The sequence below is a fragment of the Peromyscus maniculatus genome, chromosome 20 (genome assembly GCF_049852395.1).
Source record: "Peromyscus maniculatus bairdii isolate BWxNUB_F1_BW_parent chromosome 20, HU_Pman_BW_mat_3.1, whole genome shotgun sequence".
NCBI lineage: Eukaryota > Metazoa > Chordata > Mammalia > Rodentia > Cricetidae > Peromyscus > Peromyscus maniculatus.
This window is the reverse complement of record NC_134871.1, coordinates 45,334,133-45,351,265: the sequence shown is the minus strand read 5'-3', so window position 1 is coordinate 45,351,265 and position 17,133 is coordinate 45,334,133. Positions and strand designations below refer to the sequence as shown.

General features: G+C 57.0%; 1 protein-coding gene across 2 annotated transcripts in view; it reads left to right on the top strand.

Moving 5' to 3' along the window:
* The window catches only part of Eppk1 (epiplakin 1), a 21,594-nt gene extending 4,461 nt beyond the window's left edge, over positions 1 to 17,133 (top strand). For both annotated transcript variants that reach the window (XM_076556159.1, XM_076556158.1), the window contains exon 2: positions 2,918 to 17,133. In XM_076556159.1, the coding sequence (XP_076412274.1) occupies positions 2,965 to 16,407 (13,443 nt within the window). In that variant the 5' untranslated portion in view covers positions 2,918 to 2,964 and the 3' untranslated portion in view covers positions 16,408 to 17,133. The remainder of the gene's footprint in view (positions 1 to 2,917) is intronic.

The window sequence follows — 17,133 nt, the reverse complement described above, 5'->3', positions numbered from 1 at the left end:
GGTCACTCCCCGTCTTTCGTGATCTTACCCCTTGTTCCTTGCTCCACACTGCACCCTGAAAACACCTCCCACCCCTGAAGAGCTGAACGGTGGCCCCGATGCTGGCAGCCTGGTCTCTGGCTGCTCTGCTGCAGGTTGGTGGTGGGCACTGCTGACCCTGTCTGGGTATCTGCCTGGTTGGAGGCCTGAGGCCTGAGACTCTGAGCAGCAGCTTGGCACTAGGATACCTACCCGACCCCAGAAGGCTCAGGACCAGCCTGAGGGAGGGAATGAAGAGTGGCATTTTACCAAAGCTGTGGCTGGAATGCCATCTCAGTAGTAACCCTAAGGGCCATGACTTGATAGCCTGCAGAGTCTCCCCCAAATCAAGTCAAGGGGCTGAACCTGTCACAGGCCCTCAGGTAGGGCAATTCTCGAAGGGATTAGAGGGACCATCTGCCCATAAGCCTCCCTAAGCTGGACAGTGTCTATTCTACCGAATCATGTGATCTCAAAGCCTGACTTATCATCCACAGGATAGGCTGTGCACCCGCCTTGGCCATGCTGCCCACCCCGTCAACCTTGCTCCCATTTCCCTGTCTTCTCCATTTCGTGTGTGGTGTAGACATTGGTGAGGAACTTTGAAGGTAGCTGATGATAACATGGAGGGTTCCTGTGTGCATGGTGCAGAATCCTGGGCCACAGGAGCAGGAAGTCTGCCTGAGAAGTGACCGGATGAGCTTTGAGGTGCCGTGGCAAAGCCATGAGGACTTAGATGGGTGTGAGATGGACCAGTGGGCAGCCAGCAGGCAGCTGTACCCATTGAAGCATCTTAAAGAACAGAGTGTGTGTGTGGGGGGGGGGGCGGTGATGTGTAAGGGCACTAGATGATCTGTGTCCAGAGGGACACAGAACAGGCTGAGACTTTAGGACTGACTGGCTCAAGCGACAGCCAGCTGTCCAAGGACAGGCCAAGAATCTCTTGATTCGTTGGTCACATGAGGACAGAGCAGAATCTTGTTACAGGAGGAATCTGACCTCAGTGACAGATTCAGAGTCTGTTAAGTTCCACATTACCAATGTGTGTTTGGTTGGGGAGGGGTAGACAGGCCCCTCCCAAAGTTCATGCAAGGACCAGCCTGGACGAACTCCTAAGCAGAGAGAATGTTCTGGCAGTGCTGAGGCTGTGGACTAAGAGCGCACAGTGCACAGGCTCCGTTTACAGGGTGGTTGTCTTCTCCCTGAGCAAGTCTGCCATCGTCTAGAGATGCCAGGTGCATTGGATTGGGGCCAGCAGGGCTCCAGGATGATCTCATCTTAGTTACATCCACAGAGATCCTGCTTCCAAATAAGGTTACAGTTGTGTCCAGCAGGTTAGGACTTTGAGTTGCCTTTCTGGGCAATCAATTCAGCCCAGCTCAAAACCCTAAGCCTTGGCAGACGCTTAGAGGTCTGGATCCAAGTGACCCAGGACACATGCAGGCATGAAGATCCAACACACATCTGAGTTTAAGGCAGGGCTGGGGAAGAGGGTGACTAGGAAGGCCCCAAGACCTATGCACTAGAAGCCTGGAGGCTTGGAGTAGAGGCCAGATGATCCACAGGGAGTCCTGAGAGTAGAGCTCCTGGCTGACCTCAGGTCCCTGTGTGTTATGAGGACACTATGCCAGAAATGTGGACAAACATGTCTGTGTCTTTCTACAATGTCAAAATTTAGTGAATGACAACAAATTCCACAAGGCTCAGCAGTTTCAAAATGCAAAGAATTTGCCCTATAATCCCACTGACTCCACAATCTGGCCAAGGTGGAGGCAATCAAGATACTCCGATCTTAGTTGCTAAAGCAACTTTTATCGCCTGTCACCCAGCACGAAGTAAATCTCTTTATGTATTTATACGTATATGTGTGGTTTAGAGAGCGAATGCAAGATAAAGGGGCTGCAGCTGGATTCAGAGAGAGTCCCCCAAGTTCTGAGAGTCTATCGATAAGATGCCAAATGAGACCAGGCGGGAGCCTGCTGTAGGCAGGGTTTGAGAACAAAGCTGTCGAGTCAGCAAGGGGAAAGGCCAAGGCAGGGTCCAAAACCAGGAAATGGCAGGTTCAGGTCTGGGTCCTGAGGGACAAAAAGATGGATGGGCACGGAGTCAAGTAGGGCGCATCCACGACAGAGGGTGGAGCCAAGCCAAAGCTGCAGCCACAGTTGGGGCATCCTCTGCTTGCCGGTCCTTGATATCCAGTGACTGGTTGATGTGAGGCCAGGTCGTCACAGTGTTAGGCGCCCATCGCTTTGTGGGACCTGGGTGAGGGAATTATACCCTTTTCTCAGAGTGGTGTGTCTGATAAGTTCTTGGGCCTGGTTTCCCTGCTATGGTTTTAATATACCCGTGTGTGCCTAGAGTCTCAGTTCACTCTGGTAAATTTACAAGGTGCCTTCCTTTCTACTCCCAGGAATAAGTCATTCCAGTCTGTGCCTGACAGACAGATGGTGCTGTTTGTGGATCCGCCCAGGGCCTGCAATCTGCTTCCCTCAAAATGGCAAAAGCCAAATTGTAAAATGGAGTCTCCTAGGGCAAGGCACAACCTGAAAAAAAACAAAACACTGTTTTGTACAATATGGTGTAACTTCAAAGTAGGGCACAGCCTGATCTCAAAACTGTGACCATACTGAGTTCTTTGGGCAGCCTGGCTTAATCCCTCTTGAAGGGACTTACAGGTCTGGATGTTCTCCCCCCAACAATGAGAGTTGCTCATGCCCTTGGAAGGCCCTTGGCTACCATGGACCTCTGTGGCTGCTCAGGGGTCCTCCCGTCCTCACATCTGGACGTGGATTCGGGACTCTCTCAGTTTAAATGGACCTGTGCCTGATTCCCATAACCATATCTTTCCCACCTGCCCAGCCGCTCAGGGTCCCTGACTGAGTCTTTCTTTTCCCTACAGGTCACACGTGAACCTTCAGCAAGTTCTGCACTCACCAGTTGTCCGTGATGAACGGCCAACCCCCTCCCCGTGATGTCGTGATTGCCAACGGCATTGAGCAGCCCATTGCCCCTAAAATCATGAAGCACCAGTTGGGAGCCGGCACCCATTCCAGGCCCCAAGCAGAGGCTGCCCCACCTACCACAGCCGGAAGTATTGCTGGGGTGTACGTGGAGGCCTCAGGGCAGACCCAGAGCTTCTATGATGCCATGAAGCAGGGCCTCCTGCCTACTGGGCTTGGGCTGGCCTTGCTTGAATCCCAGGCAGCCACTGGGGGCCTTGTGGACCTCGCCCAGGGCCAGATGCTTCCTGTGTCTGAGGCCCTAAGGCAGGGTCTGGTGGGACTGGAGCTAAAGGAGAAATTGTTGGCTGCTGAGCGTGCAGTTACTGGCTATCCTGACCCCTATGGGGGTGGAAAGCTGGCCCTCTTCCAGGCCATCAGGAAGGAAATTGTGGATAAGACCCTGGGGAGGAGATGGCTGGAGGCCCAATTAGCTACTGGGGGCCTGGTGGACCCAACCCAAGGTGTACGAGTGCCCCCAGAGGTAGCCTGCCAGCAGGGCCTTTTAGACAAGGAGACATGGCTCAGCCTGGTGGAGTCAGAGCCCAGCATGGATGCCCCAGGTTTTCTTGACCCCAATACCCTGGAACAGCTGCCATACAGCATGCTGTTGGGTAGGTGTGTGCAAGACCCCAGCTCAGGGCTGCTCCTATTGCCCTTGAAGACCACCTTCCACACCCTGGGGGGAGCAGCCAGCGCCTCCATGCTGCTGGAGGCAGGAGTACTGGATGAGGAGACAGTCCGCGGCCTGCAGGAGGGCACACTGGTGGTGTCAGATGTGGGCACACGCCCAGAGGTGCAACGCTATCTGGAGGGCGTTGGAGGGTTGGCCGGGGTTGTCCTGCTGCCTGGAGGCCACAAGAAGAGCTTCTTCCAGGCTGCAGGGGAACACTTGCTCTCCAAGAGCATTGCACTACAACTCTTAGAGGCTCAGGCCGCTACCCGCACCCTTGTGCACCCCGCCACAGGTCAGCGACTGTGGGTGGAAGAGGCAGTTAGGGAAGGTCTGGTTGGCCCAGAACTCCATGAGCAGCTCCTGGTTGCAGAGCAGGCAGTAACTGGGTATTGCGACCCCTTCAGCGGCTCCCGCATCCCCCTCTTCCAGGCAATGAAGAAGGAGCTTGTGGACCAGCCGCTGGCTCTGCGCCTCCTGGACGCCCAGCTGGCCACAGGTGGGCTTGTATGCCCCGCCCGCAGATTCCGGCTGCCCCTGGAGGCTGCCCTGCGCTTTGGCTGCCTGGATGAAGAGACTCAGCAACGTCTCTCTCAGGCAATGAGCTTTTCAGATCCCACCACACATGACAGCCTTCGCTATGAACAGCTGTTGGCCCGCTCTGTCACTGACCCAGAGACGGGGCTGGCTTTCCTGCCTCTCCCTGGAGAGCCCCATGCAAAGGAACCCCAGGGACCCACATTTATTGATCACTGTACTCGACAGGCCTTGAGCAAGGCCACAACCTCTGTCTCTGTAGGGAGGTTCCAGGGCCGGCCTGTATCCCTCTGGGAAGTGCTCTTTTCTGAGGCAGTGCCCGTTAAACAGAGGGCAATGCTTGCCCAGCAGTTCCAGAAAGGGGCCCTGTCAGTGGAGGCGCTGGCCGCTGAGCTGAAGGCCATTGTTGAGCAGGCCGCAGCCACTGCCAAAGTCACCTTTGCTGGGTTGAGGGACACGGTGACCCCGGGAGACCTGTTGGAGGCTGAGATAATCAACCAGGACCTGTTTGAGCAGCTGGAACGAGGACAGACCTCAGCCCAGGATGTGGGCAGCCTGGACTCGGTGCAGAGGTACCTGCAGGGCACAGGATGCATTGCAGGTCTACTGCTACCTGACTCCCAGGAACGCCTCAGTATCTATGAGGCCCGTAGCAAGGGGCTCCTCAGACCCGGTACTGCCCTGATCTTGCTTGAGGCCCAGGCCGCCACAGGCTTTATCATTGACCCAAAAGAGAACAAGAGATACTCTGTGGAGGAGGCACTAAGGGCTGGTGTCATCGGACCTGATGTATATGCAAAGCTGCTGTCCGCTGAGCGCGCTGTCACCGGCTACACGGACCCCTACTCTGGGGAGCAGATCTCCCTCTTCCAGGCCATGCAGAGGGAGCTTATTGTCAAAGACCATGGCATCCGCCTGCTGGAGGCCCAGATCGCCACCGGTGGTGTCATCGACCCTGTGCACAGCCACCGTGTGCCCGTGGAGGTGGCCTACCAGCGCGGCTACTTCGATCAGATGCTGAACTCTATCCTGTTGGACCCATCTGATGACACCAAGGGCTTCTTCGACCCCAACACGCACGAGAACCTCACCTACCTGCAGCTGCTGGAGCGCTGTGTACACGACTCCGAGACGGGCCTGCACCTCCTGCCGCTTAGCAGCACACGGCCCCAGCTGGTAGATAGCTCCACTCGGCAGGCCCTCCAGAACCTACTGCTCTCTGTGAAATACGGACGGTTCCGGGGGCAGCGAGTGTCTGCATGGGAGCTCATTAACTCGGAATACTTCAGAGAGGACCAGAGGAGGCAGCTGCTGCGGCGTTATCGGCAGCGCAAGGTCACCCTGGAGCAGGTCGCTCAGCTGCTGGAGAAAGAGATGAAGAGGTGGGCGGATGTCACGTTGCCCGCACTGAGGGGCCAGGTCACTGCCTACCAGCTCTTTGAAGCCCGCATCATCACCCAGGAGCTCCTGGACCAGGTGCTGACCGGGGCGCTCAGCCCAGATTCCCTCCTTCACAGGGATGATGTTCACAGGTCCCTTCAGGGCTCAGGCACCGTGGGCGGTGTGCTGCTACAGCCCTCCAACCAGCGGGTCAGTCTCTACCAGGCCATGAAGCAGAAGCTGCTGGCCCCTGGTGTAGCACTGGCCTTGCTGGAGGCCCAAGCGGCCACCGGAGCCATCACAGACCCCTGCGGTATGGAGACCCTGTCAGTAGATGAGGCTGTGAGCAGGGGAGTGGTGGGGGCAGAGGTATATGGCAAGCTGAAGCGGGCAGAGCAGTCTATCACTGGCTACAGAGACCCCTTTTCTGGAAAAAAGGTGCCCCTGTTCAGGGCCATGAAGAAGGGCCTTGTTCCTATGGAGCAGGCAACCCGCCTGTTAGAGGCCCAGGTGTCCACAGGAGGAGTCATTGACCCCACAACCCACCTCCACCTCCCCATGCCCGTGGCAGTCGAGCGTGGCTGCCTTGATCAAGAGATGGAGGTGGCCTTGTCCAGCTCTCCTGAGACCTTTCCCACCCCTGATGGCCGGGGACACACCAGTTACGCCCAGCTTCTGCAACAGTGTCTCCAGGATAAAGCCTCCGGGCTTCACCTCCTGCCCCTGACGGAAGATGCTCCTGTTATCCCCACTGACACAGAGATCCAGGAGACCCTGCAAGCATCAGCTGGCACTGAGGATGGTTTGTCCCTCTGGGATCTGCTTACCTCTTGCCACTTTACCGAGGAACAGCGGAAGGGCTTCCTTGAGGATGTGAGGGTTGGGAAGATGTCAGTGTCACAGCTACAGGACACCGTGCAAAGCTGGGTGCACGAAGCAAAGCTCCTGGCCCAGGCCCGCATCACTGTGCCAGGCCCACGGGGTGAGGTCCCTGCCATTTGGCTACGAGATACTGGTATTATTACTCAAGAGACACTGGAAGCATTGGCCCAGGGCATAGAATCACCTGCCGAGGTAGCCAAACAGCCTGCTCTGAAGGCCTGCCTCTGGGGCACAGGCTGTGTGGCCGGTGTGCTTCTGCAGCCCTCGGGGACCAAGTTGAGCATTGCCCAGGCTGTAAGGGATGGCCTCCTGCCCACAGGCCTGGGCCAGCAGCTGCTGGAGGCCCAAGTGGCATCTGGCTTCCTCGTCAACCCACTAACCAACCAGATATTGTCAGTGGAGGGTGCAGTGAAGGCCGGCCTGGTAGGCCGGGAGCTGAGTGAACAGCTTCAGCAGGCAGAGAGAGCTGTCACAGGATACTCAGACCCTTACTCGGGAGGCTCCCTTTCTCTATGGCAGGCCATGGAGAAGGGACTTGTCCCCAAGAGTGAGGCCTTTCCTCTCCTACAAGTCCAGCTGGCCACGGGGGGTGTTGTGGACCCTGTCCATGGAGTGCACCTGCCCCAGGCAGTGGCCTGCAAGCTTGGCCTCCTGGATGAGCAGACAAGCCGGGTGCTGACTGCCCCTGAGGAGGAAAACAAGCTCTTCTTTGATCCCAACGCCCGGGAAAAGGTGACGTACCAGCAGCTCAAGGGACTCTGCGTGCTGGATGCTGACACTGGCCTGTGGCTGCTACCACTGCCCCAGGAGACTGTGCTCGAGGTGGACGACCACACCGCAGTGGCGCTGAGGGCGATGAAGGTGCCCATCAGCATGGGGAGGTTCCAAGGACACAGCGTGTCCCTCTGGGACCTGCTACACTCTGAGTATGTTGGAGCTGAAAAGCGGCGGGAACTGGTGGCACTTTGTTGTTCCGGGCGGGCTGCTGCCCTGCGGCAGGTCATCAGCATGGTCACCACTCTGGTGGAGGCTGCGGAGAAGCAGCCCCCACAGGCCACCTTCAAAGGGCTCCGGAAACAGGTTTCAGCTGGGGACTTGTTTAGGTCCCAGCTGATCAACAAGCAGACGCTGGATGAGCTCAATCAGGGGAAGAGGACGGTCCAGGAGGTGACAGAGATGGACAGTGTGAAGAGGTCCCTGGAAGGTGGCAACTTCATCGCTGGGGTCCTTATTCGGGGTACAAAAGAGAAGATGAGTATCCCAGAGGCCTTGAGAAGGCACATTCTGAGGCCAGGCACAGCCCTGGTGCTGCTAGAGGCCCAGGCAGCCACCGGTTACATCATCGACCCTGTGGAGAACCGGAAGCTAACGGTAGAGCAGGCCTTCCAGGCAGGGATGTTTGGCAAGGAAACCTATATGAAGCTGCTGTCCGCTGAGCGCGCTGTCACCGGCTACACAGACCCCTACACTGGGGAGCAGATCTCCCTCTTCCAGGCCATGCAGAGGGAGCTCATCGTCAGGGACCATGGCATCCGCCTGCTGGAGGCCCAGATTGCCACGGGTGGCATCATCGACCCCGTACACAGCCACCGTGTGCCCGTGGACGTGGCCTACCAGCGTGGCTACTTCGATGAGGAGATGAACCGCATCTTGGCTGACCCGAGTGATGACACCAAGGGCTTCTTCGACCCCAACACGCACGAGAACCTCACCTACCTGCAGCTGCTGGAGCGCTGTGTGGAGGACCCCGAGACGGGCCTGTACATGTTGGAAATTGTAAAGAAGGGAGAAAACTATGCGTATGTTGACGAGGCCACAAGACAAGCTCTGCGATCCAGAACCGTGGAAATGTACGTCGGGAAGTTTGCAGGCCAGACGGTGTCTGTGTGGGACCTGCTGTCGTCACAGTACTTCACAGAAGGAAGGAAAAGGAAGCTTTTGCAGGAGTACAGAGCCCAGAACAAAAGCCTAGAGGAACTGCTGGAGGTTATCACCACCACCGTGGAAGAAACAGAGAAGCAAAACCAAGTATTCAAGGTGGCAGGCATCCATGGTGACGTGACCGCTGCGGAACTGTTCAACTCTGGGATCCTTGATAAGAAGACCCTGGATGGGCTGCACAGTGGAGACAGAGGGTGCCGGGATCTCCGCCAGCTGGAGCAGGTCAAGCCCTACCTGGAAGGCAGCAGCTGCATTGCTGGGGTGACGGCACCCCTCACCCAGGAGGTAATGAGCTTCTATGAGGCCAGCAAGGAAGAACTCATCCCAGCAGGATTTGCAGCCCAGTTGCTGGAGGCGCAGGCTGCTACTGGGTATCTCATGGACCCCCGCAGCCACCAGAGGCTGGGGGTGGACGAGGCCATAGCAGCTGGCCTGGTGGGCGAAGACCTGAGAGAAAGGCTTTTGAATGCCGAGAAGGCAGCTAAGGGCTACAAAGACCCAGCCACAGGGGAGACCATCCCACTCTTCCAGGCCATGGAGAAGAAGTTGGTTAGGAGGGAGGAGGCCCTGAGGCTGCTGGAGGTACAGGTGGCCACAGGCGGGGTCATTGACCCTGCCCACCACCACCGAGTCCCCTTGGACACGGCCTGCAGGCGCGGCTGTCTGGGTGATGACACAGTGGTACTCATAGCTGATCAGAAGCTCATGAGGAAAAGGTTTGTGGATCCCAACACCCAGGAGAAGGTCACGTACCAGCAGCTCCAGGACAGGTGCCAGAGGGAGGAGAAGTCAGGCTGGGCTCTGTTCCCAGTGGTCAAGGACAAAAAGGACATGGAGTATGTTGACGAGGCCACCAGAAGGGCTCTGGAGGCAGAGCAGGTGGAGGTGACGGTGGGGAGGTACAGAGGGCAGAGGCGATCAGTGTGGGAGCTGCTGAACTCGGAGTATGTGTCAGAGGAGAAAAAGATTGAACTGGTGAAGTTGTACAAAGAGAACACAGCCCGGGCCCTGAAGAAAGTGGTAGAAGTTATCCTGCAAATGATTGCACAGAAGGAAGGAAAAAACAGGCAGCTCTGGTTCCGAGGACTACGAACCCAGGTCACAGCAGAGGAATTGCTCAGCTCAGCTGTCATCACAAGACAGACTCTGAAGGACCTGGAGGAAGGAAGAACCACAGTAGACCAGATCGAAAGAAATGAAGATGTAAAAAAATACCTCAAGGGCACCAGCTGCATTGCGGGTGTCCTGGTGCCCGTCCGGGGAGAGCCTGGCCGTCAGGAGAAGATGAGCATCTATCAGGCCATGTGGAAGGGCTTGCTGAGGCCTGGGACAGCCCTGGTACTGCTGGAGGCTCAGGCGGCCACTGGATTCATCATCGATCCAGTGCATGACCGCAGAATGTCTGTGGAGGAGGCCGTGGCAGCAGGCGTGGTGGGTGGCGAGGTCCAAGAGAAACTGCTGTCAGCTGAGCGTGCTGTCACTGGTTACAGGGACCCCTACACTGGGGAGCAGATCTCCCTCTTCCAGGCCATGCAGAGGGACCTCATCGTCAAGGACCATGGCATCCGCCTGCTGGAGGCCCAGATTGCCACGGGTGGCGTCATCGACCCCGTACACAGCCACCGAGTGCCCGTGGACGTGGCCTACCAACGTGGCTACTTTGACCAGGAGATGAACAGCATTTTGGCAGATCCTGGTGATGATACCAAGGGCTTCTTCGACCCCAACACACACGAGAACCTCACCTACCTACAGCTGCTTCGGCGCTGCGTGCGGGATCCAGAGACTGGCTTCTACATGCTGCAGCTGGCAGAGAAGGGATCCACTGTGCACCAGCTGAGTGAGGAACTGAGACGTGCCCTTCGTGAAGCCCGAGTGACCCCAGGCACAGGCGACTTCCAGGGCCAAAGCATCTCTGTCTGGGAGCTTCTCTTCTACCGCGAGGTGCCCGAGAGCCTGCGCCAGGACCTGCTGCGCCGCTACCAAGCTGGTGGGCTCACCGTTCAGGATATGAGTACCACCCTCATCTCACTGCTGGCCCGGCGAACCAAAGATGGGAACCTACCTGTAGATCCCCAAGGGACCCTGGGTAAGGCCACCATGGAGGTAAAAGTGGGTCATCTCCGGGGACAAGGGGTGCCAGTTTGGGATGTTCTGACATCCAACTATGTGAACATGGACACCCGGAAGGAGCTGCTGGCCCAGTTCAGCTCTGGGAACCTGACTCTGCCCATGCTGACCCGAAGACTGACCACCATCATTGAGGAAACCGAGGAGACTCAGGAGTCCAATCCAAAGCTGACTGTTGCCTCACTTAAGCAACAGGAGACTGGGGCCAGAAGCTCAGGCACCTTCCCAGACAAGGACAAGGTGGAGGACATTGCCAGGCAGAATCAGGAGCAGGCTCTGCGTGCCGCCACCATGGAGGTGCAGCGTGGGCAGTTCCGTGGCAAGCCAGTTTCAGTGTGGCAGGTCCTATTCTCCTCATACCTGAGTGAGACCCGCCGAGAGGAACTCCTTGCCCAGCACCTGGCTGGTACCCTGGGTCTGCATGACCTCATCACCATTCTTACCCAGGTCATCGAGGAGACAGAAGATCGGCTCAGCAGGGTGTCTTTCCGGGGTCTGAGGCGCCAGGTATCTGCATCTGAGATGCAAACATCTGGGATCATAGACCCTGAGACCCTGCGGGAACTGGCACAAGGGACCAAGACCCTGCAAGAGGTGACTGAGATGGATTCTGTCAAGCGCTACCTGGAAGGCACCAGCTGCATTGCGGGTGTCCTGGTGCCCGTCCAGGGAGAGCCTGGCCGTCAGCAGAAGATGAGCATCTATCAGGCCATGTGGAAGGGCTTGCTGAGGCCTGGGACATCCCTGGTACTGCTGGAGGCACAGGCGGCCACCGGCTTTATCATCGATCCAGTGCTCAACCGCAAACTCTCTGTGGAGGAGGCCGTGGCAGCAGGCGTGGTGGGTGGCGAGGTCCAAGAGAAGCTGCTGTCAGCGGAGCGGGCTGTCACTGGTTACAGGGACCCCTACACTGGGGAGCAGATCTCCCTCTTCCAGGCCATGCAGAGGGACCTCATCGTCAAGGACCATGGCATCCGCCTGCTGGAGGCCCAGATTGCCACGGGTGGCGTCATCGACCCCGTACACAGCCACCGTGTGCCCGTGGATGTGGCCTACCAACGTGGCTACTTTGACCAGGAGATGAACAGCATTTTGGCAGATCCTGGTGATGATACCAAGGGCTTCTTCGACCCCAACACACACGAGAACCTCACCTACCTACAGCTGCTTCGGCGCTGCGTGCGGGATCCAGAGACTGGCTTCTACATGCTGCAGCTGGCAGAGAAGGGATCCACTGTGCACCAGCTGAGTGAGGAACTGAGACGTGCCCTTCGTGAAGCCCGAGTGACCCCAGGCACAGGCGACTTCCAGGGCCAAAGCATCTCTGTCTGGGAGCTTCTCTTGTACCGCGAGGTGCCCGAGAGCCTGCGCCAGGACCTGCTGCGCCGCTACCAAGCTGGTGGGCTCACCGTTCAGGATATGAGTACCACCCTCATCTCACTGCTGGCCCGGGGAACCAAGGATGGGAGCCCACCTGTAGATCCCCAAGGGACCCTGGGTAAGGCCACCATGGAGGTAAAAGTGGGTCATCTCCGGGGACAAAGGGTGCCAGTTTGGGACGTTCTGACATCCAACTATGTGAGCATGGACACCCGGAAGGATCTTCTGGCCCAGTTCAGCTCTGGGAAACTGACTCTGCCCATGCTGACCCGAAGACTGACCACCATCATTGAGGAAGCCGAGGAGACTCAGGAGTCCAATCCAAAGCTGACTGTTGCCTCACTTAAGCAACAGGAGACTGGGGCCAGAAGCTCAGGCACCTTCCCAGACAAGGACAAGGTGGAGGACATTGCCAGGCAGAATCAGGAGCAGGCTCTGCGTGCCGCCACCATGGAGGTGCAGCGTGGGCAGTTCCGTGGCAAGCCAGTTTCAGTGTGGCAGGTCCTATTCTCCTCATACCTGAGTGAGACCCGCCGAGAGGAACTCCTTGCCCAGCACTTGGCTGGTACCCTGGGTCTACATGACCTCATCACCATTCTTACCCAGGTCATCGAGGAGACAGAAGATCGGCTCAGCAGGGTGTCTTTCCGGGGTCTGAGGCGCCAGGTATCTGCATCTGAGATGCAAACATCTGGGATCATAGACCCCGAGACCCTGCGGGAACTGGCACAAGGGACCAAGACCCTGCAAGAGGTGACTGAGATGGATTCTGTCAAGCGCTACCTGGAAGGCACCAGCTGCATTGCGGGTGTCCTGGTGCCCGTCCAGGGAGAGCCTGGCCGTCAGCAGAAGATGAGCATCTACCAGGCCATGTGGAAGGGCTTGCTGAGGCCTGGGACATCCCTGGTACTGCTGGAGGCACAGGCGGCCACAGGCTTCATCATCGATCCAGTGCTCAACCGCAAACTCTCTGTGGAGGAGGCCGTGGCAGCAGGCGTGGTGGGTGGCGAGGTCCAAGAGAAGCTGCTGTCCGCTGAGCGCGCTGTCACTGGCTACAGGGACCCCTACACTGGGGAGCAGATCTCCCTCTTCCAGGCCATGCAGAGGGACCTCATCGTCAAGGACCATGGTATTCGCCTGCTGGAGGCTCAGATTGCCACGGGTGGCGTCATTGACCCCGTACACAGCCACCGAGTGCCCGTGGACGTGGCCTACCAACGTGGCTACTTTGACCAGGAGATGAACAGCATTTTGGCAGATCCTGGTGATGATACCAAAGGCTTCTTCGACCCCAACACACACGAGAACCTCACCTACCTACAGCTGCTTCGGCGCTGCGTGCGGGATCCAGAGACTGGCTTCTACATGCTGCAGCTGGCAGAGAAGGGATCCACTGTGCACCAGCTGAGTGAGGAACTGAGACGTGCCCTTCGTGAAGCCCGAGTGACCCCAGGCACAGGCGACTTCCAGGGCCAAAGCATCTCTGTCTGGGAGCTTCTCTTCTACCGCGAGGTGCCCGAGAGCCTGCGCCAGGACCTGCTGCGCCGCTACCAAGCTGGTGGGCTCACCGTTCAGGATATGAGTACCACCCTCATCTCACTGCTGGCCCGGGGAACCAAGGATGGGAGCCCACCTGTAGATCCCCAAGGGACCCTGGGTAAGGCCACCATGGAGGTAAAAGTGGGTCATCTCCGGGGACAAGGGGTGCCAGTTTGGGACGTTCTGACATCCAACTATGTGAGCATGGACACGCGGAAGGATCTTCTGGCCCAGTTCAGCTCTGGGAAACTGACTCTGCCCATGCTGACCCGAAGACTGACCACCATCATTGAGGAAGCCGAGGAGACTCAGGAGTCCAATCCAAAGCTGACTGTTGCCTCACTTAAGCAACAGGAGACTGGGGCCAGAAGCTCAGGCACCTTCCCAGACAAGGACAAGGTGGAGGACATTGCCAGGCAGAATCAGGAGCAGGCTCTGCGTGCCGCCACCATGGAGGTGCAGCGTGGGCAGTTCCGTGGCAAGCCAGTTTCAGTGTGGCAGGTCCTATTCTCCTCATACCTGAGTGAGACCCGCCGAGAGGAACTCCTTGCCCAGCACCTGGCTGGTACCCTGGGTCTACATGACCTCATCACCATTCTTACCCAGGTCATCGAGGAGACAGAAGATCGGCTCAGCAGGGTGTCTTTCCGGGGTCTGAGGCGCCAGGTATCTGCATCTGAGATGCAAACATCTGGGATCATAGACCCTGAGACCCTGCGGGAACTGGCACAAGGGACCAAGACCCTGCAAGAGGTGACTGAGATGGATTCTGTCAAGCGCTACCTGGAAGGCACCAGCTGCATTGCGGGTGTCCTGGTGCCCGTCCAGGGAGAGCCTGGCCGTCAGCAGAAGATGAGCATCTACCAGGCCATGTGGAAGGGCTTGCTGAGGCCTGGGACATCCCTGGTACTGCTGGAGGCACAGGCGGCCACAGGCTTCATCATCGATCCAGTGCTCAACCGCAAACTCTCTGTGGAGGAGGCCGTGGCAGCAGGCGTGGTGGGTGGCGAGGTCCAAGAGAAGCTGCTGTCCGCTGAGCGCGCTGTCACTGGTTACAGGGACCCCTACTCTGGGGAGCAGATCTCCCTCTTCCAGGCCATGCAGAGGGACCTCATCGTCAAGGACCATGGCATCCGCCTGCTGGAGGCCCAGATTGCCACGGGTGGTGTCATTGACCCAGTGCACAGCCACCGTGTGCCCGTGGACGTGGCCTACCAACGTGGCTACTTTGACCAGGAGATGAACAGCATTTTGGCAGATCCTGGTGATGATACCAAGGGCTTCTTTGACCCCAACACACACGAGAACCTCACTTACCTACAGCTGCTTCGGCGCTGCGTGCGGGATCCAGAGACTGGTTTCTACATGCTGCAGCTGGCAGAGAAGGGATCCACTGTGCACCAGCTGAGTGAGGAACTGAGACGTGCCCTTCGTGAAGCCCAAGTGACCCCAGGCACAGGCGACTTCCAGGGCCAAAGCATCTCTGTCTGGGAGCTTCTCTTCTACCGCGAGGTGCCCGAGAGCCTGCGCCAGGACCTGCTGCGCCGCTACCAAGCTGGTGGGCTCACCGTTCAGGATATGAGTACCACCCTCATCTCACTGCTGGCCCGGGGAACCAAGGATGGCAGCCCACCTGTAGATCCCCAAGGGACCCTGGGTAAGGCCACCATGGAGGTAAAAGTGGGTCATCTCCAGGGACAAGGGGTGCCAGTTTGGGATGTTCTGACATCCAACTATGTGAACATGGACACCCGGAAGGATCTTCTGGCCCAGTTCAGCTCTGGGAACCTGACTCTGCCCATGCTGACCCGAAGACTGACCACCATCATTGAGGAAGCCGAGGAGACTCAGGAGTCCAATCCAAAGCTGACTGTTGCCTCACTTAAGCAACAGGAGACTGGGGCCAGATGCTCAGGCACCTTCCCAGACAAGGACAAGGTGGAGGACATTGCCAGGCAGAATCAGGAGCAGGCTCTGCGTGCCGCCACCATGGAGGTGCAGCGTGGGCAGTTCCGTGGCAAGCCAGTTTCAGTGTGGCAGGTCCTATTCTCCTCATACCTGAGTGAGACCCGCCGAGAGGAACTCCTTGCCCAGCACCTGGCTGGTACCCTGGGTCTGCATGACCTCATCACCATTCTTACCCAGGTCATCGAGGAGACAGAAGATCGGCTCAGCAGGGTGTCTTTCCGGGGTCTGAGGCGCCAGGTATCTGCATCTGAGATGCAAACATCTGGGATCATAGACCCCGAGACCCTGCGGGAACTGGCACAAGGGACCAAGACCCTGCAAGAGGTGACTGAGATGGATTCTGTCAAGCGCTACCTAGAAGGAACCAGCTGCATTGCGGGTGTCCTGGTGCCCGTCCGGGGAAAGCCTGGCCATCAGGAGAAGATGAGCATCTATCAGGCCATGTGGAAGGGTGTACTGAGGCCTGGCACAGCCCTGGTATTGTTGGAGGCTCAGGCAGCCACCGGCTTTATCATTGACCCAGTGCTCAACCGCAGACTGTCTGTGAGGGAAGCTGTGGCAGCAGGCGTGGTGGGTGGCGAGATCCAAGAGAAGCTGCTGTCCGCTGAGCGCGCTGTCACTGGCTACACAGACCCCTACACTGGGGAACAGATCTCCCTCTTCCAGGCCATGCAGAGGGACCTCATAGTCAAGAATCATGGCATTCGCCTGCTGGAGGCTCAGATTGCCACGGGTGGCGTCATCGACCCCGTACACAGCCACCGTGTGCCCGTGGATGTGGCCTACCAACGTGGCTACTTTGATGAGGAGATGAACAGCATTTTGGCAGATCCTGGTGATGATACCAAGGGCTTCTTTGACCCCAACACACATGAGAATCTCACTTACCTACAGCTGTTGCAGAGAGCCACTCCTGACCCAGAGACTGGCTTATTGTTTCTCTCCATCTCTAAGCGCTGAATATTTTTATTTTACTTTCTCAAAGGTACTTCCGGGCATTCCTAGTCCTTTAGGTAGATATTCATCATCTCTGTATACTTCTATCTCTTCTTTATCAGGGTTTAATTTTAGGTTATGCTCATTTTTTTCTATGGTTTCTGGTTTTGTTTTCCCATGTATCGCTTCCCTGTTTTTGTTGTTTTTCCTCTACAGACTTCTTGTGTTTTTTGGTTTGTTTGTTTGTTTTTTTACTACAATCTCTGTGTGTCTGTGTGTCTGTGTGTCTGTGTGTGTGTGTGTGTGTGTGTGTGTGTGTGTGTGTGTGTGTGTGTCTGTGTCTGTGTGTGTGTGTGTGTGTGTGTGTATGTGTGTGTGTGTGTTTTAGTGGGAGCAAGGACTTGGAAGGAATGGTCTTCTAATACATGCTCTTATTATGTTCTAGACTGTACCATGAGCTCTGGCCATGCAGTGTACACTGCTCTCAAACCCACTGGTGATCTTCCTTCCTTGGTCTCTTAAGCACTGGGATTGTGGGTGTAAGCCACCATACTTCACAAAGATCTTCCGCACTTAAAATATGGGCACTTTGTATGTGATCTGTCTTGACTTGCCTTCTGTATGTTGTGTGATGTTGCTTACCCTTTCTCCATATTCTACTGAATCATCTCAGCAGTTATGGTTTTTAGTGCATACATGTCTTTTGATAATAAACGAATTTCTGACAATAAAATGAATTTTGTAGGAACT